Consider the following 24,022-nt stretch of genomic DNA (forward strand, 5'->3'; position numbering starts at 1 on the left):
TAAAGACAGTGACGGCTTCAGCTTGGCCTTTGAAATGTTTTACACATCTCCGTCTTTCCATTTTCTACATTAAATTTAAAACCCTTTCTCATTTATTTAGTCTTCTTTTTTCGGACACCATTACGTCTCTTGCAAGCTTTTTTTGCAAGCATGTATAATGCAAAACTAGAGGACATCCTTAAATATCTTCTTTACAAAATAAAAACTAAACATCACATTGCAGTTGGGTTTCAGGATCTCTCCAGCTTTATTAAAATAAGGGACTTCTTTTTGTCAAAGGTAGAAACAACTTTGGAACGGACAACAAAGTACAAAAATAGAACAGTTCAAATTCTCACATCCCAGCTCACACATTCACACGTTGAGATTAAAGGGATAAATTAGTAAACAGACATCAGATTTCAGAACGTGTCAATCACACACAGTGCGACCCCTCAGAAGAAGGGCTACAGAAAAGGAAAGCACATTTTCATGGACAAACATTTTGTTAATGACTACATTGACATTCTTTAACACAGTGCTTACTTTCTGACAGTTTCTGCTCTTTGATGAAGAAATGTTTCTGGATACTTAAATGGAAAACAAATGCCAATTTGACAAAAGTATAGAAATCTGACTGGGTGACAAGTCCTATATAACTTCCACTGTTAGACAAAATATGGCAATGGCAGGCGTCTGCATCTTCCAGTAGAGCGTGAATTTAAAGACTTGACAGTCAACAGTGAAAAGACTGGCTTTAGAAGAGGATCACTTTGATCAGGCAGCAGGGCAGTTTAACACCTTTAGCTAAACAAATGTGTCAGAAAGTGATAAGGCAGTTAATTTAGTCGCAGGGACAGTGCAGCGATTGGTCGGTGAGGGAACGAAGCAGAATTCAGAAGACCGATCTTTTACTCCCGAGGATTTTGAGGAACGTGTGCGTCTGCCAGCAGGTCGGGTCGGAGGCACTCGATGGGGCAATGGATATTCTGGAGGAAGATTTAAAGAGGTGTGATCACATGCCAAAATAGAAACAATCTACTGTCATTAGATCTCCGCACCCCTCATCTGTTTCTCAAGCAGGCGCATTTTATATGCATAAAACAAGAATAATATACTCTTTTTGTATGACAAGTTAACAATCTTTGAACTTAACATGGCGTCGAGGGCCAAACAATGCACAGATACCCTGTGCGATATCTTTTATGGGAAAAAAAAAAACATAAATAATGAATAAATGTGATTTATTCCACTTACTGTTCTGCGTAGTGTGTTGTCTCCATATCTAACAGGCTGAAGCAGACTAGCATCAACATCAGCACCTGGTCTGCGGCAGTTCTCACATCGCCAGCCCTGGTGAGACCAGACACACAAGTTTATATTAAAACATGCTTCTAATAACTCACACTGAACATCCGACGCAAAGCCAGGGTGGGCTGTGTCGTACCTGCTGTCCTCCAAAGCATGTGCAGGTGCAGATAGCACCCAGGTACTCCTTCTGCCACTGGTTTCCAACCTGGTATGTCTTGCCATCATCGTAGCACACTGAATCATCTGTGGGCACACATCACACATTTTACTCCTTCATGTCTTTTGTGATACAGTCATAGAACGTTTCCTTATGTCTTAAGAGTCCTTACGTGGTTCACACTTGAATTCTCCTTTGCCATTTCCAAGACAAGTGCAGCTCATCAGCTGACCGTTTTCTGAGCGGCGGTCCCACTTCTCTCCGATGCGATGGTTGTTTCCGTTGTCATGGCACCACTCTAATGGTGGAAGAAAAATAGTAGTTAGAGAAACTGTCTAATCATATAATTCCAAATATGCTTATGTAGGGAAAAAATATCCCAAAAACTTACTAGATGAATCACATCTGAAGTGGCCACTGCCCAGGCCCAGACACCTGCACCACAGCTTGAAGCCAGTCTCAGACATCCGCTCCCATTCACTACCAACATCATGGTGGGTTGCAGTGAAGGCGTCATAACATGAGTCCTTATTGGAGGGCACTCCCTCTGGGACTGAAGGAAGATGGGTTGGGGAACAATGTGTGTAAGCCACTTGATAATTGAAGCTTGTTTAGCCTGAGTAACATTAATATATAAAATGTGACATAAATAAATACAGAGGCAAATTAAAACAGAAATATCTATTTAACTTTGTATTAATTCAACTATTTATTTATTCATTTTTAAATGTATTTATTTCTGCATTTATTTCCGATTTTGGCAGTTTCAGTCCTCCATATTAGTGTGGTCACGTACACTTAATGAGGATAGTTAACAATGTCAAATAATGACTGAATTTAAAATGATAGGGTGCAGCCATCACAACTGGAATATTTGGTAAAATAAAAACAGTATTTTTTGCGAGAGTGGTGACAACATGACTGTGTTGTTGAACTGATAGAATTAGTGTTTTGAAATCCAGATTGTGCTTAATTACTTTACCTGTCAGGAGATCATATCTGCCCCAGACACTATTCTCCTTCACACAGGCGGTGCCTCAAGTTAATTATCAGGAGTTGCTATACACTGAATTTTTGACTAAATCCGGCTCAGTTAGACTCTGTAAGAAGCTTACTTGTGTTTCCAGCAGTGACGACCTGCTCCAGAATCTTGTGTTTGAGCGCACCCAGCAGAGCCTCCACCATCACATTATAGTTGGCTCCGGGCGTGAGTCCTATCAGGGTGGCAGTGGTGGCTGTGCCTGGCAGGCGGACCTGAACAGGAAGAGAGAGAAAAGGTTTTTATCACATTAAATAAATGATTTAATCAAATGCGACTGATGAATATGGACTGAGCTCGTCTCTTACCTGGAACATCTTCTCCTCTAAGTGTGTGAGAGGAGAGCAGGACACCAGGTAGGCGTTGCTCTGGCTGTAAGGCTTCCAGGAGATGGAGGTCTGAGTCTGGACCTCTTGGGGCACATCCGTCTCGTTATCGAACGTGGCGCCGATGGGCACGTTCAGCTTCAGGATGGGCAGTCTGCGGCCCTCTGCATCAGGAAGGGGTAAAAACACCAGGGGCTCACGTACTTGCCCATAGGGAGACTGTGGGTTGCCACTGTTCCCATTATATCTGTTGTTGTCTCCGTTGTTGTTGTACTCTGTGTACTCCACATGCTGGCGATGATCACCCTGCCCATCCTGGCCACTGTTGCCCACTACCTGGACTGTGTTGTCCTCAGGCACATCCAGCCTGTCACCAGAACCTCCGGGGCGGTTGGGCAGAGGCAGGAGAAGCAAGTCTGGTTCTGGGCGGGAGAAACGGGGTTAGGGAAGCAAGCGGGTTAGATGAGGCGGCAGGTAAAGCAGAGATGCAATAACATGTCTCAGCCAACAGGAGGCGACGGTTAAGCAGCATTACTACTTCATGGCTTCATGAGTGTGTCTCAATGCAGTATTACAAACACACCAGGTATTTTGAATGGCATTTCTGGAGGCATTCAAAATAAAAACAGGTATTATTGTTTTAGGAGCTAAACGCTGATTCACTGCATAGTTTATCTCAAGGCCTCTGAGCTGCAACAGCAAAACATTTGGCTCAGCTGAGCAGATTAAAGCTGCCAATCCATCCCTTACATTTTCATTTGAATTTTGGACTTTATCACATCATTTTAATGCATCACCTTTACTATCACATGTATCACTGTACAGAGCAGAAATCCCCAAATACTCACGAGTTCTGGCTTTTCCCACTAGAGGGGTGCTCCTCTGTGTGTTCTGGATGGCAATGATCTTGATGATGTATTCTGTGGATGGTCTCAGGCCTGAGAAGAGGAGAAATCATCACACAAAGGACTTGTCAGTAATAGTTACTATTTTAGTGACAAATATTTTCAGTTGCATAATTATTTGTAGTGAAAATGGACCAGTTGACAAGTGCATACCGGATATGGTGGCATAGTTTTGGCCGGCGTGGGGTCGTGGGATGAGCTCTTGTGGTGCTCTTCCCGACTCCTCATAGGTGATGTAGTATCCTGTGATGTGTGTGGCAGGTGGCTGCCAGGTGAAGGAGATGGAGGTGGGGGTGAAAGATGTGAAATGGAGGCCGGTGGGAGCCTGGACCACCGGTTCATCTATGGAGAAAAATATCATGTTAGATCAACTGATTGTGGAGCTCAGTCTGGAGCCACGTACAGATTTGTACAGCTTCTTCTATATATGCAGGCTTTGATGTGTAAAATCAGCGGAGTTTCCCTTTAAGACCAACATTGTTCTACACTGTATGTCCATATTTGGAAAACTGGTGCATCTACACGCGCCAAAGTTGGCCCACAAAATGGTTGATTTGGCCTGCCAGATGTTTCTTGTTTGTTTTGCTTGTTTTTTATTGTTACTGTTTAATTTGTGCCCTGTTTTGTTAATCACTTTGGGCTGCATCTTGGCATAAAAGGTGCTTTGCAAATAAAGTCAGTAAAGTCATAAAGTTTGTTCTTCTCACTTGCCTCTCAAAGCCTCCATACACACCATTTACATCTTAGCAATGCAATTTAATAGTTTAAGTTTTGGCCCTCCAAAGGAAAAATGAGCAACTCTAATCTAAAGTGTCATGTGCCTTATTTTTTCCATCTCTTTCTTTTTAAGTTACTTGTATTCCAATTGTATTTAAAATACATTATTTTCTGTATGCAATGCTAGAGATAAGACACCAGCAACTAACATTTTAATCAACATTTCTTGACATGGAAAAAATCTGATGATTATTCAGATGAAGAAGCCTGAAATGTGTTCACAATGAAACGGAGGCGTGTGTAGTACCTGTTTGAACATTCAGAGTGACTGGGGCGCTCCTCGTGTTGCCATTCAGAGTGTACATGCTGACATGGTAGCTGGTGCCTGGCTGCAGACCTTAGGAAAACAACAACAAAAAAAACCTCTAAAACACCAGAATCACACTTCCGACTTTTTAAAGGTCTGTTAAGCTGGAAGGTGTGGTGTACCTGTGAAAGTGTAGGTGTTTGTCTGTCCTGGGATGTTCCTGCTGATGGTGGGATGTGAGCCACTCACTGGTGTGGCTTCGATGAGGTAACCGGTGATGGTTTCCAACTTGGAGCGCCAGGTCAGTGTGAAAGACGTATCCTTCCTATCAAGGATACGCACACGCCGAGGAGGACTTACATCTGCATTGAGGAAGAAGGAAAACAGAAATTAAACAGAGCAGTGGGCAATAACTGGTGATGACTGGAAATGTGTCCATTTATGGTGCTGCCACTTACCTTCCAGTGTGGTCGACTCTCCCTCCAGCGGTCTGCTGGTGACAGAGTTCTTCAGAGCGTAGACGTTTATCTGGTAGGTTGTTGCCACCTATGATACACAGACATACAGTTGATATTTACTCACTGACTGACTATGAATCCATGTAAACACTGAGACTAGAACCATGTTTACCATGAGCCCTGGTACGACGACACGTGTGGTGTCCGGAGCAACGTTCATCTCTTTGGCGGGGCCGTTGATGTTCTTGGGGTTGACGACCACACGGTAGCCTGTCAGGCGTGCACTGGGGGCTCGCCATGACACGGTGAAGGTGGAGGGACCGACCTCTGAGATAATCAGGTTGGTTGGAGCAGGGATCACTGAGACAGAAAAGAAAAAACAGATTTAGGATTGGAGTCATGAGAATGTTTAAATGAAGTCATGAATGTGTTGATTTTTCTTTGTATTTCTACCTGTGGCCTGGGTTCCCACCAACGGTTTGCTGGGTGTGCGGTCGTGGAGGGCGATGACTTTAACGGTGTACTCTGTCCCGGGGCGAAGACCTCTCAGCAGCACACTGTCCTGGTCTCCTCTGGGTGCTGGACGCAGCTCTCTCTCTCCCTCCTCTGGGCTGGAGTACGTGATGCGGTATGATGTCACAGTGCCGTCTGGACTGTCCCAGGTGATGCGCATGGAGGTGGAGTCAATGTCGGAGAAGGTCAGGTCTTTGGGACGGTCCATAGCTGCAGGAAAGGAGAAGAAAGGAGGTCATTCATTTCAGCTCTGAGCAGCTGTTTTTTTTTTAACGAAAGAACAAACACTTCAAAGGCTATATAGGCCTATAAATGAAATAATATAAATGTAAACCTATTCCAGTAGAAACAAAAAATTAAATTATGAACATGAAAATGTGAAAATGATCAGTTTTCACTGAATTGAGTCAAACTAACCAGTGATTGTATTTCCCACCACAGGGGAAGAGGGCTGTCCGTCATTGCCCAGAGCATAGACACTCACGACATACTCAGCGGTGGGCATCAGACCTGTGAATGTCATTTCTCTCTGATCTGCAACAGAGGATCAGAAAAGGAGCCAATGAGAAGAGGATACTGTGTTGGAAAAATCTAAAATTAGATATAAAATAAGCATCACATCCTGGTTCTAATCAGCTGTTTGTCGTCTTACCTGGGGCCACCACCTCAGAGTAGGAGGGTCCCAGGCCATTTTTGGGAACACTGGTGACTCTGTAGCCTCTGATTGGTCCCTGAGCAGGAGACCAGCGTACTGTGATAGCGTTGTCACTCACGTCAGTCAGTTTCATGTCAGTGGGGGGCTCGGTATCTAAAGAGGAGATGGACACATTATGAGCTTCAGAGTTAGTTCAACCCCTCAACAATTAGATATGTTAAAAACCATCATGGTGCTGTACCAGTCCTGTGCATGATGTAGACCGGGGTGTTGGAGGCAGGGCTGTCCCCTCTTCCAGTAACAGCATAGACAGTGATGGTGTAGTCAGTACCAGGGTTCAGCCCGGTGATGGTGGCAGTGGTCTGAGTGCCTGGGATTGTGAACTCTTGAGGACGTTCGCCGCCTAGATAGAGATTGAGGAAGGGCCAGGTGTTAAACTCAGAATATGTTGGAGGTTTAGAGAAAACTATGTATTAAAACACATGTACAGACTTGTTCCTCCATAGGTGATCCTGTAGTTCTTCACTGTGACAGAGGGGGCGTCCCAGCGAATGGTGATGCTGGTGGGGGTGGACGATGTTACCTCAAGGTCAGTAGGAGCATCAGAGACTGGAGAGGAAAGAGGCACATTATTATCAAGGGGAAACCCATCGTCACATCACCCATTGGTTTGCAATCATTACCTTCTTATTTTTATAGAGCCAGAAGTGACCATATGAAGACAAAAAGGTGTAACTGGGGAGGATATCCTGATTGGATCTGACAGAAAATCTGAGGAAACGCAGTTTTAGCGACTTGTCAATCACAACGTAGCTGTCCCCAAAAGCACACCCTGCTTTATTGTCTGTTTTACTCTAAAAGGTACCATAATTCAGTAAATGAACATCATGTCTTGAAGAAGACTTGAAACTAGCATTTGAGACCATAAACTCATTAGAAAACTGTTTCCCCGAGGTAATAAATCAAGTGAGAAGTAGGGTCTTTTTTTACATACGCTTACATACAATCAGGCTTCCTTTTGAAACCAGTGAAGTTGCCCCCTGTTAGCCATGGCTTCACTTTTCAGACCAGGAGGCTCCGTCGTTACTTTGTACAGTAGATGATTAAAATAAAAAAACTTCTTGAACAAAAATAAGTATGCAATTATGATGGAGATTCAGCTGAGCAATCACAGAAGGGAAGAGAGGAAGAAATTAAAGGAGAAACCAGTATAGAAACTCACTGGTGGCCTGTGTGCCAGTCAGGGGCAGACTCTCCAGACCGTTGTGGACAGCATACACATGAACCAGATACTCTGTCTCTGGTATCAGTCCGGTCAAAGTGAAGTAGTTTCTGGTTGGGGGCAGCCTCTCATCCTTGGTCCGTCCGCCACTCGTCTGCTGGAAGCGAATGCGGTAGCCGGTGATGACAGAAGTCGGAGCCAGCCAGTGAACGGTGAAGGAGTTGGTGCGGATGTCGGAGAAGTCCAAGCCAGTAGGGGAGTCCAGAGCTGAAGAGAGAAGGATTGAAGATTAAGAGAAATGTTAATTTACATGCATTATCAAAACTTTCAACAATTTGTAGGTTGTTGACTTGGACTTTTTCTAGACTGGTGTCGTTTTAATATCATAGCACCAGATTATTGTGATCAACACATGCCGACCTACAAAACATGCATACACATACAACCTAAGCTACTAATTGACACCATGAATGTCAATTTCTTTTATTGCACCAACAGAACAAATAACATTTATGTAAAATATGTGACATATTTGAACAAATCAATAGTACATAGTCTAATATACAGTACAGGCCTTCTTTTAATTAACTTAAGAGGTCAGCAGATGTAGGTGATGTTGCTGTGCACATTTGAAGAAAACTTTTGTCTGATGAAACATTATTAAAACTGGAAGGTGAAAAATGGACATGAACCCATGGCTCTTCCTTAACGCCCCCTCTGTCATACTCACTTGTCCTCTGAGTCCCTGTGGCTGGTTGACTTTCTCGTTCACCATACACGCAAACCACACTGATGCTGTACTCAGTGTTGGGCAGCAGGTCTATACGAAAATGGAGAGATAACTTTACAGTTAGAATGGCCTGACATGAAGCAAAGAAAAACAGCTCATTTTCTTTCAGACACTTTTAAACAGATGTGATTTTTATGTCGTCTTACTCTGCAGCAGGAATGTGTTGGTCGCCCCGCCAACATTAACCTCCTTGATGTCGTCATCTGTGGCCACAGGGTGGTAACGGATGACAAACCGAGAGATATCGCTTGGTGTGGCAACATTGGGGACTGTCCATGTCACCCTAATGTGGTCAGGACCCACCCCTCCAAACTGCAGGTTGGTGGGAGCTGGAATGGCTGGAAGAGTGAGCAGTTAAAAGCCATTGGTAACACAGAAAAAGTCTGGCTGAATAAAAATGGCATAAAGAAAACATCAATAACATGATACATATCTGAAATTTACTGTAGCTTTTGAATGTATCATGTATGTTAATAATAGGGTTGTTAATGTGTCTTCATCAGTTCTCTCAGATCAAAACCCAAGCCCTTCCCACTGATGGAGTCAAAGAGTTAAATCACCAGCTTGTGTTAGAATTCTGTATGTGGTTGGCCCGCTTGCCCGGCCATCTGTAATAGTGAAGATATTGATGTCATAGTCCACGCCCGGCTCCAAACCATGAATCCTGTAATAACCAGCAGATGCTCGCACCATGTCCTGAAAAATCGGCAAGCTCTCGCCTGACGCTACTACCGTTATCAGGTAAGAAGTAGTGGCAGCATTTTTCAGAGGGATCCAGCGCAGGCCAATGGTGGTGTCGGTAATGTCGACAAAGTCAATGTGACTGGGTGTGGGGATGTCTGGAAGGGCTGGGTTAGTTGCAATGCACAGGCACAATTAGACAGACAGAAAGAAAAAAGAAAAGCCATAATAATTGCATTGGTTACATGAAAAAACATTCATTTCATTCCCAGTAAAGCAGTCAGAAATCCAAAGTGCAACAGCAGCCATGCTGGTAGAGATAATTACACACCACTTAAGTCAATACACATTCAGAAATTATAATTAAAGCAGTGAGTAATACTACTGTTCTGGGCATGCTCCAAAAAATAAACAAACAAATACATTCACCAGCCCAATTAATAAACATGATCCCCATGCAATGATCACATTAGTAGTAGGATATGTTAATTAAAGCTGCATTAAACAACAAACCCTGCATGCAGCTTTTTATCCTCTTTCAGCAGATTGTTTTGGTTTAATACCTCATTCAGATTTGGGTTAGATCTCAGTGCTACACATTAAAGTATCTTGGGGAGTACGTCTGCAGTAGTGCAAGTAGTATAAAGTCTTTTGTGGCTCCAGAGGAAGATGCATGTAATCTGATAAATTGCCTCCACTGAGATCACTCAGTGGGTAAGTTGCATTGTGGGTAATGCAGGCGCAGGTGACTGAAGTTCTCCTCACAAATCTTTATCTCTTTCTTTCTCTCTTCTTTCTCGCACACAAACAGGCTATGGTCTTTTCTGTGGAGGCAGTTGTGTATTTGATGCCTGTGTGAATGCTTTCCTGGTGGCTCCTACCTGGTGTGACAATTGTGGACACAGGCACACTTTCCAAATGACCCTTGGTAGTGAATACACTGATGTTGTACTCTGCCCCGGGATTCAGGCTCTCTAGCACACAGGAGTTTTCATCAGCTCGGACAAACTCTTCCAGGGAGTTTCCTCGCTGGCCGTTGGTTGGCGTGCTAGTCACTCTGTAGCCTGTGATGCCTGTAGACGGTGGGGAAAGTTGACAAATAGAAGATAAAGTCAAGAGGTTTTTACAATTTATGAGTCAGTGTGATAAATGAAGAGGAAATACCGGGAAGAGACATTTGTAATGGTGAAAAAAAAAAAACTTTCAGAGGCCAAGGTCTAGACTTGGCACGATCCAACGTGCGTGGGGAGCACAGTCAATATTTACCTGGTGTTTTGGAGGCGACCCAGTGGACAATGAGGTCTCCTGTGCTTGGGCTTGACTCCACTCTGAGGTCAGTGGGAGGAGACAGGGCTGCAAGGAGAGGAGAGCATGAGAAACTTGAGCACACAGCAGAATTAAATCAATCTTGAGATCAGTTTTACAACTTCTTTTATAGTGGCTTTTTTTAAACTGCTTTTTCTCTAGGTTAAAATGAAACAGATACGCACAAGTGACGACGTTGCGGGTGATGGGCTTTCCACGGTTGCGTCCGTTGAAGATTGGCTGAACAGAGTAGGTGTACTGAGTTCCAGGAATGAGGCCGGGAATATAAATTTGTCCGGAGTCAGAGGTCTCTTCTCTGGGAGACTCGCCTTCCTGGCTGGGGAGGACAGACAGCTGGGGGAGAAAGAGGCAGGCGTTCAGAGATCAGAAACATGTTGGCCTATTTACATTTCTAGCAGACACAGAGAAACATTAGAATTTATTTACAGTGTCTAAGTCCAGTATTTAGTCTGCTTTCAGCCCTGTTTTGCTAGTAGCAGGGAAATACCTCTTGTCTCTTTAGCTGCTAAATGCTAAAGTGTTGTAAAAAGTAACCAAAAGTCATACTTGAGTAAAAGTAAAGATATTGTGTTCATATATTACTTTGGTAAAAGTTAATATTTGCCTCCAAAATGTGGTGGAGTGGAAGAATAAAGTAGCAGAAAATAAACAAATTGCTCAAAATTGTACTCAAGCACAGTACTTGAGTAAATGTATTTAGAGTGAGACTGAGAGTGATGCAACTGAATCACAAACTGTTTGCCATAAAACCAAAACAATGAGCTTATAGATGCTAAAAAGCACCATCTGGCCCAAATAGGTCTACCTTATAGCTGAACCTGCGGACAGGTATCCAGGTGACGATAATAGAGGTATCAGTGACTTCAGTGCTGAAAGGAGGAGCATTTCCCATCTGAGGAGCTGGGAGGAGGATGGAATGAGGAAAAAATAAGTAAAATTCATTCCAACAACATACTCTACTCTGCTGATGTTCTGTTAATCTTAATACTGACTAGTTTCAAAATATGATGTGACGCCCTCGCTGAGCTCATTGTCCAGCTCAGAGTGGAGGACTGCGGTGTATCGGGTGTCTGGACGCAAGTTCCTCAAAGGGTACTGGTTGACCCCGCCCGGGATCCTCTTCTCGACGGGGCTGGAGCCCTCGATGCTGAGGAAGAGACGGTAGCCAGTGACGATGGCGCGGGGAGCCTGCCAGATGACCAACGCGCTGTCGTGGCCGACGTCGGTGAAACGCACATCAGTGGGCGAGTCAGGTTCTGGAGAGGTTAGAAAATAAAACACATGTAAAACAGAAAATCTCTCATGTTTTATATTTTGTGGTCTGATCGAAGCTCCTTTGTCTGTGGTGATACGTACTGGTAGACTTGTCTCCCACCAGCGGCTCGCTCTCCACTCCTCCATTGATGGCATAGATGTAGAAGCGGTACAGCGTGCCTGGCTGCAGGTGGGTGATGTCAGCATAGGCGTTTGGTGAAATGGGCATCTGCAGTGGCCTGAGCTCTCTGCCGTCAGAGCCAATAGGGGAGTAGGTCACCCTGTAACCGGTCACCTCGCTGGGTGGACCAGTCCATGTGATGGTGATCTTCACATCTGAAACCTCGTAGAACTGCAGCTCTGTGGGCGCCGGGACCACCTCTGCGGATGGGAAGTGGTAAATTAATTGAAAGGTGTATACGTTTTAGCAACATATGGAGCATTATCGATACCAAAGGTGTCCACATTTATTTTTTTGCTGAATCATAGAGATCGCAATACTTAATGTCCTCTTACTTCTGTTTACACATGTTATCACAGAGCCACACTAGTGAGCAAAAAGAGTGATGTAGCCAACTAAATGGTTACTCTGACTGGACAAATTACTTCACGTGGCTCTTCCAAAAAGTAACTTCCTTTAATGCAAAGTTGTGTTTTTTAGTGGTAAAAATGGAAGAAAAAAAAAAGTCTGGTTATAGTTAGGTAATAGGATGAACTGAGGGGTCGCACAGCCGGAGGAAAGAAGCTGCCCTGTAGCCTGGTTGGTACTGTGGGGCATTAAAACAAAGTTTTCTTTCTAAAAGTTCCTTTTAGTCGCCTTAAAAATGCCAAGGCCAGTAAAATGATATAAAAATCTGTGTTTCTTTATTGCAGCAGCTTTTCAAAAAGTCTGTGACATGAAAAATCAGGCTTTAAAGATGCACTATATAGTTTTGGAAAAGAAATTTAAACTCAGAAAGGTAAAATTTACATTATTAATAAGGTAATAATACAAACCTTTATTTTAAATATTTATGTATCTATTTATTTAAGGCTAGAAAGGATCCTGCAGATATAAACAAACTAAGATAGTACAACATTGTGTTGTCTTTTGAGGACAGTTAATTTATTCAGCTAATTAAGATAACAGATTTTTCTCCTCTGATTAAAATGTCTTCCCCAAAACTACAAGGAAGACCTTTAAAAATGTGCAGGTCTCATCAATAATGGCTCAGATAAAGCAGAAAATGTAACACTCGACCAGACATGGCTTATAACAATTCAGAGCTATTCCCTACAGCATCTGGTTTTGTTTCCTGAACATAATAAAACTGTAGAATTTTCCGACCCAGGCACGAGGAGGAACGAGTCAGAAAGAGAAATCCAATATAAGATATGGTGAGGATTTATGAGGTGTGTGTGCCTCCGTGCAGGTGTGGGCTGTACATGCATGCTTGCCTTTGTAAGTGTTTTAACTATGTCTGAGCAGGTGTTTTTGAGCCCACCATGAATTAAAGAGAGTTCATTCAGAGGGCACGATAGACTGAGATGAAGATAAGAGGCCTCTGAGAAGATATCCCGATGGTATAGCTAAAGCTGTAAGAGCATATTTTGACAATGTTTTGACAAGCTCAGTCTTTCCCAAACACTGGAAAGCCCTTCATAAAGCTCCCTGGCCCTATAAGGAATCTTCAGCTACGAGTATAAACTTAATCTGCTCAGCTCTCTCTGACAGCCAAAAGCCAAAGAATGATTCGAACATACTGAAAAACCTGCCATTTGCCTGATGTATGAAGCACAGAATTACACAATCTATGAGGCAGTTTTCAGTAAATTTAGCTTTGCACTAACTTAAACATCCGTTTAAAAGTGTGTACCTGGTAGAGGAGATCCAGCGGTGATGACCTGCACAAAAACAGGCTCACTCTCCTGGTCCTCCTCCACAGCGTAGATGCTGATGTTGTAAAGGAGACCGGGGCGAAGGTCAACCAGGGTCACTGAGGTCTCTGAGTCTGGCAGGTTCAGCTCGGTGCTGCTGCCTTCCAGTGACGGTGTGTACACCACACGGTAACCTGGCAGGCACAGACACACAGTCACACACAGCCAGAATAAAAAGGATCTCGACAGTATGACCAACTCATATATAAGACAAGATCCTTACCAGTAATGGGAGCCTGAGGCCTGGACCAGCTGATTCGGATGGACTTCTCTCCCACCTCATCGACTGCATGCTGAGCAGGCGTGTCAGGAGCTGGGGAAAGGAAAATAATTGGAATCATTCATGTCACATTTTCTTGTAAAAAAGTGCTATATTTGCATTATCCTGAGCAAATTGTCATGACAAAGAGGAGGAGGAGGATTTTCCCACCTGTGGTCTGGGAGGTGGTCAGAATGAGGTTCGGCTGTCCCTGATCTGGAAGCTCGTAGACGTTGACGTTGTATCTGCGTCCTGGCAGGAGCTCAGAGATGGTGACGGAGGAGGCTGAGCGAGGAAGATCTGGAGATAACACAAGAGGAGCACTTACTCAAAGTGTTCATTTTCAATTTTCGATTTAAATAAAAAGGAATTAAAAGTCCATTATCATCATTAGAAAACAATTAGTTAAGTCACAATTGACAAATCTGGCAACCTGAGAGGAGAACCTCAATTTGATATACAGTAGAACATATTCAACATACTCATTAGAACGTTTCATACTTCTAAATCTGCCTTATTTTAAAAACGTAATCAAACATGAAATCAAGTAATCCGTAATTATAGCTACTTATGTTTTCTAATCTGATCGTGTAATCCTGTCTACGTGTAATCTATTATCACCCAATCCTGCTCCTAATGAAATTGGTGTCACTGTGTGCAATACAACAAATCTGATGATCACATTTAACCTGAGATACGTCAGAACCTCAACAAAAAAAACAACACAATCAAAGCATCCATTTAAATATTTGCATGTGACACTGAGGAGGTCTCAGTGCTCATCAAAGAATCTCACCCAGGACTTGCGGCTTGGCACCGTCCTCACTGAGCTCATACTCCACCCTGAAGCCCGAGATGGTAGAAGAGGCCGAGGTCCAGGACACAACGAAGCTGTTTGAGGTGATTTCTGTCACTGACTCAGAGGTGTCCAACACTGGAGGAGGGACGTTCGTCTCTCCCTCAGATGTTTCCACTAGAGACATAAAAGGATATAATGTTCCTTACTTCCTCCTATGATTTGTGACATTGAGAAAATGTCACTGCTCAAGTCTACTCACAAGAACCGTGGGTTGTGGTGAAATCAAAGCGTGTGACCTCGCGGCGTCCATAGCGCAGGATGCTGATCAGCTGCCCCTCGTAGGTGGCGCCTGGACGCAGCCCACTGATGGTGTAGGAGTTAAAGTTGCCGGGGATGGTGGCTTCCTTCCAGGGCGAACCGCTATTTTTCTAAAAGGTGAATGAGTTTTTAGTCAAGATTTAACAACATAAAGTATGCTGACCTCTAAATCGCAGCTTTTAAGGGAACATAGGCGAGAACACTTTAGAGTGCTCAGAAAAAATGGAATTTTGAAGATCTACAAATAAATGATAACTATGGTTAAAAGCCCCATAACACCTACTAAATGGTTTGATTTTCAACTTGATTAATCTGATTTCTAAACTCTTGACTGAAAGCATAAATCTTTAAAAGAACTGAACAACACAGATAAAGCACTAAAAAAGCTGAATAAAAAAATATGTGAAGTTTTGTCAGAATTTACTGGAATCCTTCATTTATTCCAGAAATTAAGAGTTTATATGGTAGCCTGTATATTTTGGACTGAACCCTGTCTCTGACCCACTTACTGCAACATCCTGATTAAGAGGTGTTTAAACTGGCTTTTCACTCTGTCGCACAACTTCAAACCTTCTCAGCAGGAGGGCCAGATGAGGGCTTGGACTGACTTTACTTTTCCAAAATATACAAACCCCTCCTACTGACTTCAACCAGTTTGAGGTCTTCAAAGAGAAAAAGATGTGTGAGAAAAAAAATCACAGGGAATGGGGATATTTTCCTTGGAATCTGCTTAAAAACGTTGTGTTTGTGTATGCAGACTGTGAAGGGGGCTCTTCTAATCATTTTGTTTGTCCGTGCTCAAACTCCAGTCAGCATTACAAAAAGCACCTGGAACTCAGTCTGTCAGACTGTTTGCTCACCAGTCAGCACATTTAAAACATCATTTGGGGGGGGGGGGGCATTATTACATTAAATTTTTAACTGAAAGTGACACTCACAACTCTCCATTTGAGGATGTACTGGGTAATGTGGACAGATGAAGGCGGGTTCCACTGAATGGGGTGAGAGTCTGGTTGTTTTCCTGCCTCGGTGATGATCACCTGGACAGGTCTGTGGCCGTCTGAGGAGTTAGAGAAAAGATCGCCATCAGGAGAGACACGAACAAAGACTCACATGCTGTCAAATACACATAATACAACAGTGTTACCTGCAGAGCGTGTGGGTGAAAGTTGGCTACATTTTGGTGAGGCTCTGTCAGACAGATTCATCTTTTCGAGACAAAACCAAACCACCAGACGGTGCTTAACCAGCCAAAACACCCACTGACATCTTATAGTGTGACATAACACCTGAGTACTATATTCATCACAGTTGATCTAGCTGCTGTACCCCCAAGAACACACACACAAATGGCTTCAAACTTTTATCTGCCACAGATCATGTTGCAACTTTAACTTTTTAGGTCAGTGTTCAAGGGCAGACAATCTGCCGCAGTACAAAGTACCACATTAAGCAACTTCTACCCAACCAGAGGGAAGTGTGTAAATAAGGCTACCCCTCCACCCTCCGCCCAGCCCAGCATCCCTTTCACCCTCAGCAGGTCGGTACAACAACACCAGGCGGGGGGAGGACTCCAACTACAAAGACCAGGGGGAAGACAGGGGTGATTCTATTGGCCGACACTTCTCCATTTGCCAGACTTCAAAGTCGAGAAAAAAAAACCCAAACCCCCGCTTCCCTCCACTAACCTGGCAAGTGAACTTTTCATTTCAGTGACGTGTGATGGGAGGGTAGGGGAAGGTGAGAGGAAGGAGGCCAATAATGTGGGGGAGTTGAACGAGTACAGCAAACACAAACTCAGCACTGGCAGCTGACTGACTTAGTGGAAAAGCTGCCGGAGAAGGACTGAGAGGTGCTGGAGAAATGAACAAAAAAGCTGAAAAAACCTTTTCAAGTAAAAAATATTTGCAAGGGTTTAGAATTTAAATCTCTCACTCCAATTGAGCCTCAGAGTTATCACAGAGGTTGATCTCTGAAGGCAGTTTTCCCCATGAAAAGTCATGCCAAATTAGTTATTGGTTGTTCCTTTTTGCACTCACTAACTTCCAGTTTTCACTGGATTTCTTTAATTCTGAAGAAAACTTAGAAACGATAGGTTTAGGGGGAGGATATGATGCTGTGAGGAGCATCTTTTCTCTATGATTTCTATATGGATTTATAAATGTTTATAATCAGTAACATAAAAGTGACAATCCAAGTCATGCTGTGTGTTCAGATTTGGATTTTTGACACAATTTGCATCAGTAGGGCACACATAAACTGAAGTAGATTACATCTTTATGTGGATGATATACGGCAGATTATTTGTCCCACCTTGGTAGGACTGCTGAGGTTCGCATCTCATCTCTCCAATCCCTTTGCCATAGCAATAACAGCGGTAGTGGATGCCATGGATGGCTTTGTCCCACGTGTCGCCGATCTGGTAGAACGCCCTGGTTTGTGGCTCCTGACACTGATCTATTGTAGAAACCAGAAGAAAACAAAAGAGATGATTGGACACGGCAGAGAAGGGTGGAGTTTTAATTCTCAGCTGACAAGTGCATTAGCATTTTAATTCCCCAACAGATGAGCTAATGAGCCAAGAACGCACCGATAGCGTCACACTTCCAGCGCCCACGTCCCTGTCCATAGCAGGTGCAGTTCATCATGTAGCCCTCGTCGTGGCGTTTGGAGAATTCCTGGTTTACCTCATAGTTCAAGCCGTCAACAATGCACTGATCTGGACACAAAACAAAAGAGTGAAGTCACAGCAACACAAAACTTTTATGATCTATTGTCAGATTGTAACTACTTCAAGACAACTTCAGAAGTTTTGTTACTGCTCTCTGACCTCGCAGCTGTGAGTACGCAACACAGCTCCACTCCCCGCGGCCGTTGCCCAGACATGTGCACTCCATCATGTGACCCATGACTTCATGGCGTTTGTCCCACTTGTCTCCTACACGATGCATCTGTCCATCGTTGGTGGTGCACAACTCCTCATGGGCTACAGAAAGAAATACAGGAATGAAGAAATGAAAAACAAAAAGTACTTTGTGTTGTTGATGCGTCTGTACATTCACATGCAGCTGTGTGAGGTCTGACAGGGAATTCTCCTTGGTCCAGTTAGCCCAGTGTCACGACTACGTAATTAATCAAATGCTGTTATATGACAGCCCTGGGACAGAGTCATCACTGTCCCATGACCATAAACCCCCTCTCCTTTAAACAACAGTTATTAAGTCCCCAATTGTCCACAAGTGACCCATGCAACCAAACAGTCATTAACATCTGACAACAAGATGAGATACAGACCAAAACATTTAGTGTAATTACATCTCCTACAAAAACGGATCACTGAGGATAAATTGTGGGAAAACAACACATAAAGTGCACCAACATGTATCTGTCGCTTTAGTGCCAGAATTAAAGAGGTCATATTATGCTTTTTGGATTTGTGCCTTTCCTTTATTGTGTTATGTAGCATTTTTGTGCACGTAAAAGGTCTGCAAAGTGAAAAAGCCCAAAGTCCACACCAATGGGAGTTACTCTCTCCCACAGCAAACACTGCTCCTGCACTGCCTGAAACGCCTGGTTTGGAGTCGAGCCTTTACTTCTGTAACTTATGTGCATCACTAACAGGCATTAAATATATATATTAAAATACATACGGCTGTACCGCAGCCATAGTAGCATTGTTATTTTCAATCACAATACTTTGCCTGGCATGACCTGCCCTACTCTGCCTCTGATTGGCTACATCCTGCCCGTTTAGTAATGCGCATGTGCAACTCTCACCAAAGATTGAACAGAGGCAAAATGTCTCACTCCGTAGCTAAAATGGAGTGTTCAAGACACAGGGACGCTGCAGCAATGCACCATATGAGTATTAACTGACAAGTTTCAAAATAACTGCACACGCTCACCAGCCATGGGGCAGAATCCATAGCGCTGCTCTGTGTCGTAGTCGTGGGTGGTGCCACACCATCTCATGCCGTCACGGCGCCCGTCAGAGGTGCAGTCGGTGTAGTTACGGCCACTGTAGAGGAAGGGGAAGTGGCACAGAGCGCCGTTGGAGTTTCCACCTCGTGTTGCCACAATGGCTGGAATAGAGAAGGGAAAACAAGAGTAACTGCACATGTTTGGGGACTTTTGTGTTTAGTGATTTGTGAAAGATTTGATAATATTTGCACCAATATTATATAGAATGAAGTGTGAAATTGATTAAAGTAAGTAAATTAAATTAATTGATGTTACAAGGAAAATTAAATTCCACTGCAGGTTTTACAGACTTTTTAAAGGTAATATATTGTGAGGGAAAAGAGTAGTGGTGGATTACATTAACTGGTAAAATCTTATATTATATATAACATCAGCCCAGGTTTCAGTCCCTGTTCCTGAGTCTCACCGTTCTTCTCAGTACAGAAAGAGTACTGCTGGTCTTTCTCATAGTCTGAGCTTGTAGAGCACCAGAGCTGCCCGTCCGTGCGTCCGTCTGAGGTGCAGGAGTAGTAGGTCTTTCCCATGAAGACAAACGGGAACACGCAAGGCTGACCGTTAGAGTTGCCACCATACGCCTGGTTCCTGGCCTCTGAAAAATAAATGAGAGGAAGGGGAGAGAAGATGGTAATTATAGAAGAGTCAAAGCAATATGCATCTAATAATGATGTTTATATGATTGTAGTGACATGAATAAGGGGCTCTCAAACTTATTTCACGTCAAGAAAACCAATTTTTTCTTTCCTCCCTCCTGCACTCACCCCACTCCTGACAGCTGACTCCATTGCCCAGGCAGGTACATTGCATCTGCTTGCTGCCCTGGCTTCTGAACCAGCGCTGTCCGTCGTAGTAGGTGGCTCCAGAGTCTGTGCGGCACGTCCCCTCGATGGGCGGCTCGGGCTGCTGCTGAGAACGGGTGGGGGTCAGCACGACGGCACCTGTGGCTGTAAAAAAACAAACATAATGGAAGAATTATGAATGTCAGGGCTGTGACTGCTGACAAGACTTGAGAAAGAGTTTAGATTTTGATTCTTACCTCTGCCTGCGTTGTGTCTCTCACACTTCCACTCTCCACGGCCATTTCCTAAGCACTGACACTGCAGACTTTGTCCGCTTGCATCTGGCTTTGTCCATGTGTCTCCAATACGGTAGGACCTCCTGGTGTCCTGGTCATTGCAGCGGTCTGGTTGAAGAACAACAGCGGTCAACAGCTGCCAATCAAGAATGTAAAGTATGTGTTTGTGTGCGTCTGTTCATTTCCTTCTTACTCCTTGAGGTGCAGGTGATGCGTCCATTTCCCTCTCCCAGACAGGTGCAGTCCAGCATCATCCAGCCTTGGTACGGTTTCTCCCAGGTCTCCCCCACGACGTACGATAATGCAACGTTATTGTCGTAGCAACGCTCAGCTGCACAGAAATCAGAGGAAAGCCTCATATACATCAAAATCATTCCAGATGTTTCCAGGAGCAAAAAAATCAATATCTGTGGCGTAAGATGGGCAAAGAGGAGAGGCGTGCTCTCTCACACACAGACCTTATTTGTCTGGACTGCTGTTAAATATTTACAATGGTATCAAACAGTCATGTTTCTGAGAAACTACCCTGTCTGTAGCTTTGTGTGTGTGTATGAGTGTGTGGCGGCAGCTGAATACACATGATTGCACGTTTAAGTTGCGATATTTCCCGTGCATCTACATTCAAGGGTTCATATGGAAAAAGTTGGCATCCTGGCTCAAATGGACTCACCCACAGGTTTGCAGGTCCACTCTCCTTTGCCGTTTCCAAGACACACACACTCCAGCATGTAGTCAGCAGTTTCATGAGGCCTCTGCCAAGTGTCCCCGATTTTATAAGACCTCCCTCCTTCATGGCAACGATCTGTGAACGACGTGCCATTGGTTTAAAAAAACGTGACTATGACACATATCCATCAATCTTTTATATAAAATCATAAAGATTTAAAGGTCTGGTGTGTAGGATTTCCCGGAATCTAGCAGAGACACCCCTCATCCCACTGATCCCTGCGGTGGATGCTAAAAATAAAATAAAAAAACTCTCTAAAACCAGTGTTTGGTTTGTCTGTTCTGGGCTACTGTAGAACTTGCTCCCAGGCCCGTAGGAATATTACCAGGCTTTAAAGCTAATTTGATTTAGTGGCCAAACTGTGCATCACATGATGCACTGGGGCCCGAAGAGATGTTTTCCCATAAGCTTACATTGTGAAAGAAGCGGCTGTATGATGGTGGGTATATTTTTTACTGCACAACCCCTGTGAAATGATTCATTTCCCTATCGTACTTTGTCCATTCGGTCAGAAAACATTTGGAAAATCTGGAAGAGCCGCACAATTAAATAACTCTATCCCAATTCAAGTTAGCAAAAGGGCTCAACCGGAGGTTAGTCATCTCGGCAGGCGGAGGTATCTAGTGCACACACTCTATCGGGCCCACAAGGTAAATTTATACCAGAGAAGTTGAGCTTTTTTGGCTTCATCATAGATTTGAATCGAACTAGATAGTAAACGTAAATATGGCGACTGTTTAGTCCCATGAAAATTGCTCACCTGGTGCATACACCAGAACATTTTTCCCACTCTGACAAAATCTGTGTGGTTGCTCACAGGCCCCTAGGGGTATTGCCCCCGTACACGGGGCAATACTGGAAGCAAGGCTAATTCTAAGGTAACAAAACCACGATGTTTCAAACATAACTATGGCTATTACATTCCATTTCTGACCCTAAATCTTGCACACTGGACCTTTAAGTAAAATATGTGATTAAAGCACCCTGGTGTACTGCTATTTGTTGGCAATGCATGGAAGAAGCAAGGAACAAAACAAACAGTTGGTTGATTTTCCAACCATTTCATCCTGCTTAGTGTTGATCATTGAACTGCATGCTATTTATTAGTTTGGATACTCACTGGCGATGGTACAGCTGATCTTGCCCCGACCAGAACCGATACAGGTGCAGTCCCACATCATCCCGTCCTTTGGTCTCTCGTATGTCTCACCGACTCGGTATGTCCGGTCATTGTACTTATCATAACAGGACTCCTCCACTGAGGGAGAAACAGAGGCAGACTGAAAGTTAAACGTCGTTTCTGTAGAGCTGCTGTGGATATGTCTCTTGCTGCGTAAAGACGCACAGATGGAAATTTGCGTCTGCTCCCAAGTTTAATTATGTACCTCAGGTCTGGTGTTTTAGTCATGGTGTGACTGGATATTTTGAATGTACTTGTTACTGACACAAAAGTGATGAAACAAGTGGTATTAGACATGGGGAATCAACTGTCCCAAACTATAATCAGTTTCCACTCGTTTTCAATAGTAATGTCCTGCGGAGACATGTCTCTATTGAACCGGCTGGTCTCTCACTGACCTTCAGGCTTAGTTTTACATTTGATGCCAGAGGCTCCATTGCAGGTGCACAGCAGTGTACTACCAAGGTAGGGTTTCTCCCACTGCTCGTTCTGTCTGAACGATCGACCGTTTTCCTCACAGCCGACTAGAAATAATATAATAAGAATATTGTTACATAAAAGTGACTCAACACCGTGAAATGGCTATTTAAGGTTTTGGCTGATTTGGTTCATCTCAAAAGAAAGTTGACCGAATTAAAATAAAATTAGATATGGAAGAGATACAGTAACATTTCTGCATTTATTGGCTCAATACGCATTAAAAATCACACCCAAAAAAATCATCATCTTTAAATTTCCAAACATTAAACTCAAGAATACTTTTTTGTTTTAAAAGTATGTGAGTCCTTGAACCAACCTGGAGCCACAGCCGCCGTGTCACGGAGCTCAGGATACACCTGATACTGGCCGGTTTGTCTTTTGCTCTTCTTTGGCAAGCCGTGCACTGCGCTGCTGACGCACAACGCAACCAGCAACCCTGTCAGTGGGCCACCAGTCATTTTGAGGGAAAATAAGGATTTTCAAGTTAAGTAGAAAAAGTTAACAAAGGTTTCAGAAAAGTGCAAAAGTTAAGCTTGGAGAGATCTAACTTCTGTCCCTTAATCTCAGCTCACCGCTGCCTCCTCGCAGCTGGTGTACCAGGCTGAGGAGAGGGGAGCGCGCTGCTTTTATACCGCGACGCACCGCTGCAGCCCTCTGAGGGGGAGGGCTCTGCCTGGAGCCGGGATGATGATGATGATGATGACCCGCCCGAATGTGGGCAATACTGACTCTCCACACTTCACTTTCAGGAAACAGAGAGGAGCCACAAGACAAACAAAAAAACAGGAAGATGTGAAGATGAATGAGGGCAGGGATCAGTTCAGGTGAGATGTCAGCAGAAGCCTTAATACCTGCTGTGATGGATAAATATCATTATGACAACAAACCCCAGATACACACTATAGATGTTAGCGACGGGTTATCAGGGCAAACCCAAGTCTTTTTCTGGGGAAATGAGATTTATGTTCAAGTTTTTCAACTTTGCACAGTGCAAATGCTCAAAGCAACAATTAAATGCACCCTGATACTGAAAATTACTGTCAAAAGCTTCTTTTTTTTATCTTAGTAGTCATAAAGTGCCATGTATGTGATAGATAGGATTGGTTATAGTGCTCTCACTTTCCAAAATGTGGTACAGAACCCACAAAATGTGCAATAATTTAAAAAAAATTCTCCAATTTCCAGATCTGAAATTGGAATTTGTGCTTCAGTTTGCTATTGTAACAATATCAGACAGCAAATCTACACATTTTCTCATTAAGTCTCATAAAGTTTCTCATTCAACTCATTTGGGGGGCCATGGAGGATGATGGCCCCTGAGCAGCTGGCTCTAGAAATAACACTTAGTGCACTTTGGTGCATCCTAAATTAGAAAAAACTTCCAGGAAGGCAACAGTGTAACAGTGTTCACCGCCATATATTTCTGTCCATGGTGAGAAATCAAACACAATCGTCACTTTTCTTCAGGCTGTCCGTTGAGTCATTGCTCAGCAACAGTGTTTTTCCATAGCATAGTTGTTTGTCTATCACACTGAATGGTAATCTCTTGTTACATGCCTTAAATATGTGCAAAAACATGTTAATTGAATACAGTTCCAATCAGTATTACAGGACATCTCAGCCAGCGTTATCTAAATCCTATTCACCTC

At 43.6% G+C, this 24,022-nt stretch overlaps 1 protein-coding gene across 2 annotated transcripts; it reads right to left on the bottom strand.

The window, feature by feature from the left end:
• Positions 1-223: 223 nt before the first annotated feature.
• fn1b (fibronectin 1b) lies at positions 224-22,973 on the bottom strand. Of its 2 annotated transcripts, XM_073463786.1 has the most exons (46): positions 22,690-22,973; positions 22,292-22,417; positions 21,834-21,971; positions 20,657-20,788; positions 20,180-20,317; positions 19,948-20,094; positions 19,673-19,855; positions 19,321-19,503; positions 18,839-19,015; positions 17,764-17,919; positions 17,524-17,652; positions 17,247-17,390; positions 15,872-15,993; positions 14,875-15,043; positions 14,613-14,789; positions 13,988-14,116; positions 13,781-13,870; positions 13,497-13,691; positions 11,743-12,021; positions 11,379-11,642; positions 11,192-11,286; positions 10,551-10,719; positions 10,327-10,413; positions 9,942-10,133; positions 8,940-9,218; positions 8,526-8,717; positions 8,320-8,409; positions 7,590-7,856; positions 6,860-6,976; positions 6,609-6,770; positions 6,365-6,520; positions 6,130-6,246; positions 5,653-5,922; positions 5,372-5,559; positions 5,200-5,287; positions 4,924-5,103; positions 4,742-4,831; positions 3,871-4,059; positions 3,661-3,750; positions 2,795-3,234; positions 2,563-2,701; positions 1,839-2,000; positions 1,620-1,745; positions 1,427-1,533; positions 1,237-1,332; positions 289-968 (listed from the first exon to the last, which is right to left on the bottom strand). In XM_073463786.1, exons 1-46 carry the CDS (start codon positions 22,829-22,831, stop codon positions 891-893), a joined length of 7,386 nt encoding a protein of 2,461 aa, XP_073319887.1. In that variant the 5' UTR covers positions 22,832-22,973; the 3' UTR covers positions 289-890. The 2 variants fall into 2 exon arrangements, with proteins under 2 accessions (XP_073319886.1, XP_073319887.1); XM_073463785.1 differs by lacking the exon at positions 8,940-9,218 and having other exon boundaries at positions 224-968.
• Between the last annotated feature and the right edge of the window lie 1,049 nt (positions 22,974-24,022).

This window comes from Pagrus major, chromosome 4 (assembly GCF_040436345.1).
Source record: "Pagrus major chromosome 4, Pma_NU_1.0".
NCBI classification, from domain to species: domain Eukaryota; kingdom Metazoa; phylum Chordata; class Actinopteri; order Spariformes; family Sparidae; genus Pagrus; species Pagrus major.

Coding starts and splice junctions, on each gene's coding strand:
- fn1b (XM_073463786.1), bottom strand. CDS start 22,831: ATGACTGGTGGCCCACTGACAGGGTTGCTGGTTGCGTTGTGCGTCAGC. Junction 5,560..5,652: donor GGTGGGAACCCAGGCCACAG/GTAGAAATACAA, acceptor TTTCTGTCTCAG/TGATCCCTGCTCCAACCAAC. Junction 1,746..1,838: donor CTTCAGATGTGATTCATCTA/GTAAGTTTTTGG, acceptor TTCCACCATTAG/AGTGGTGCCATGACAACGGA.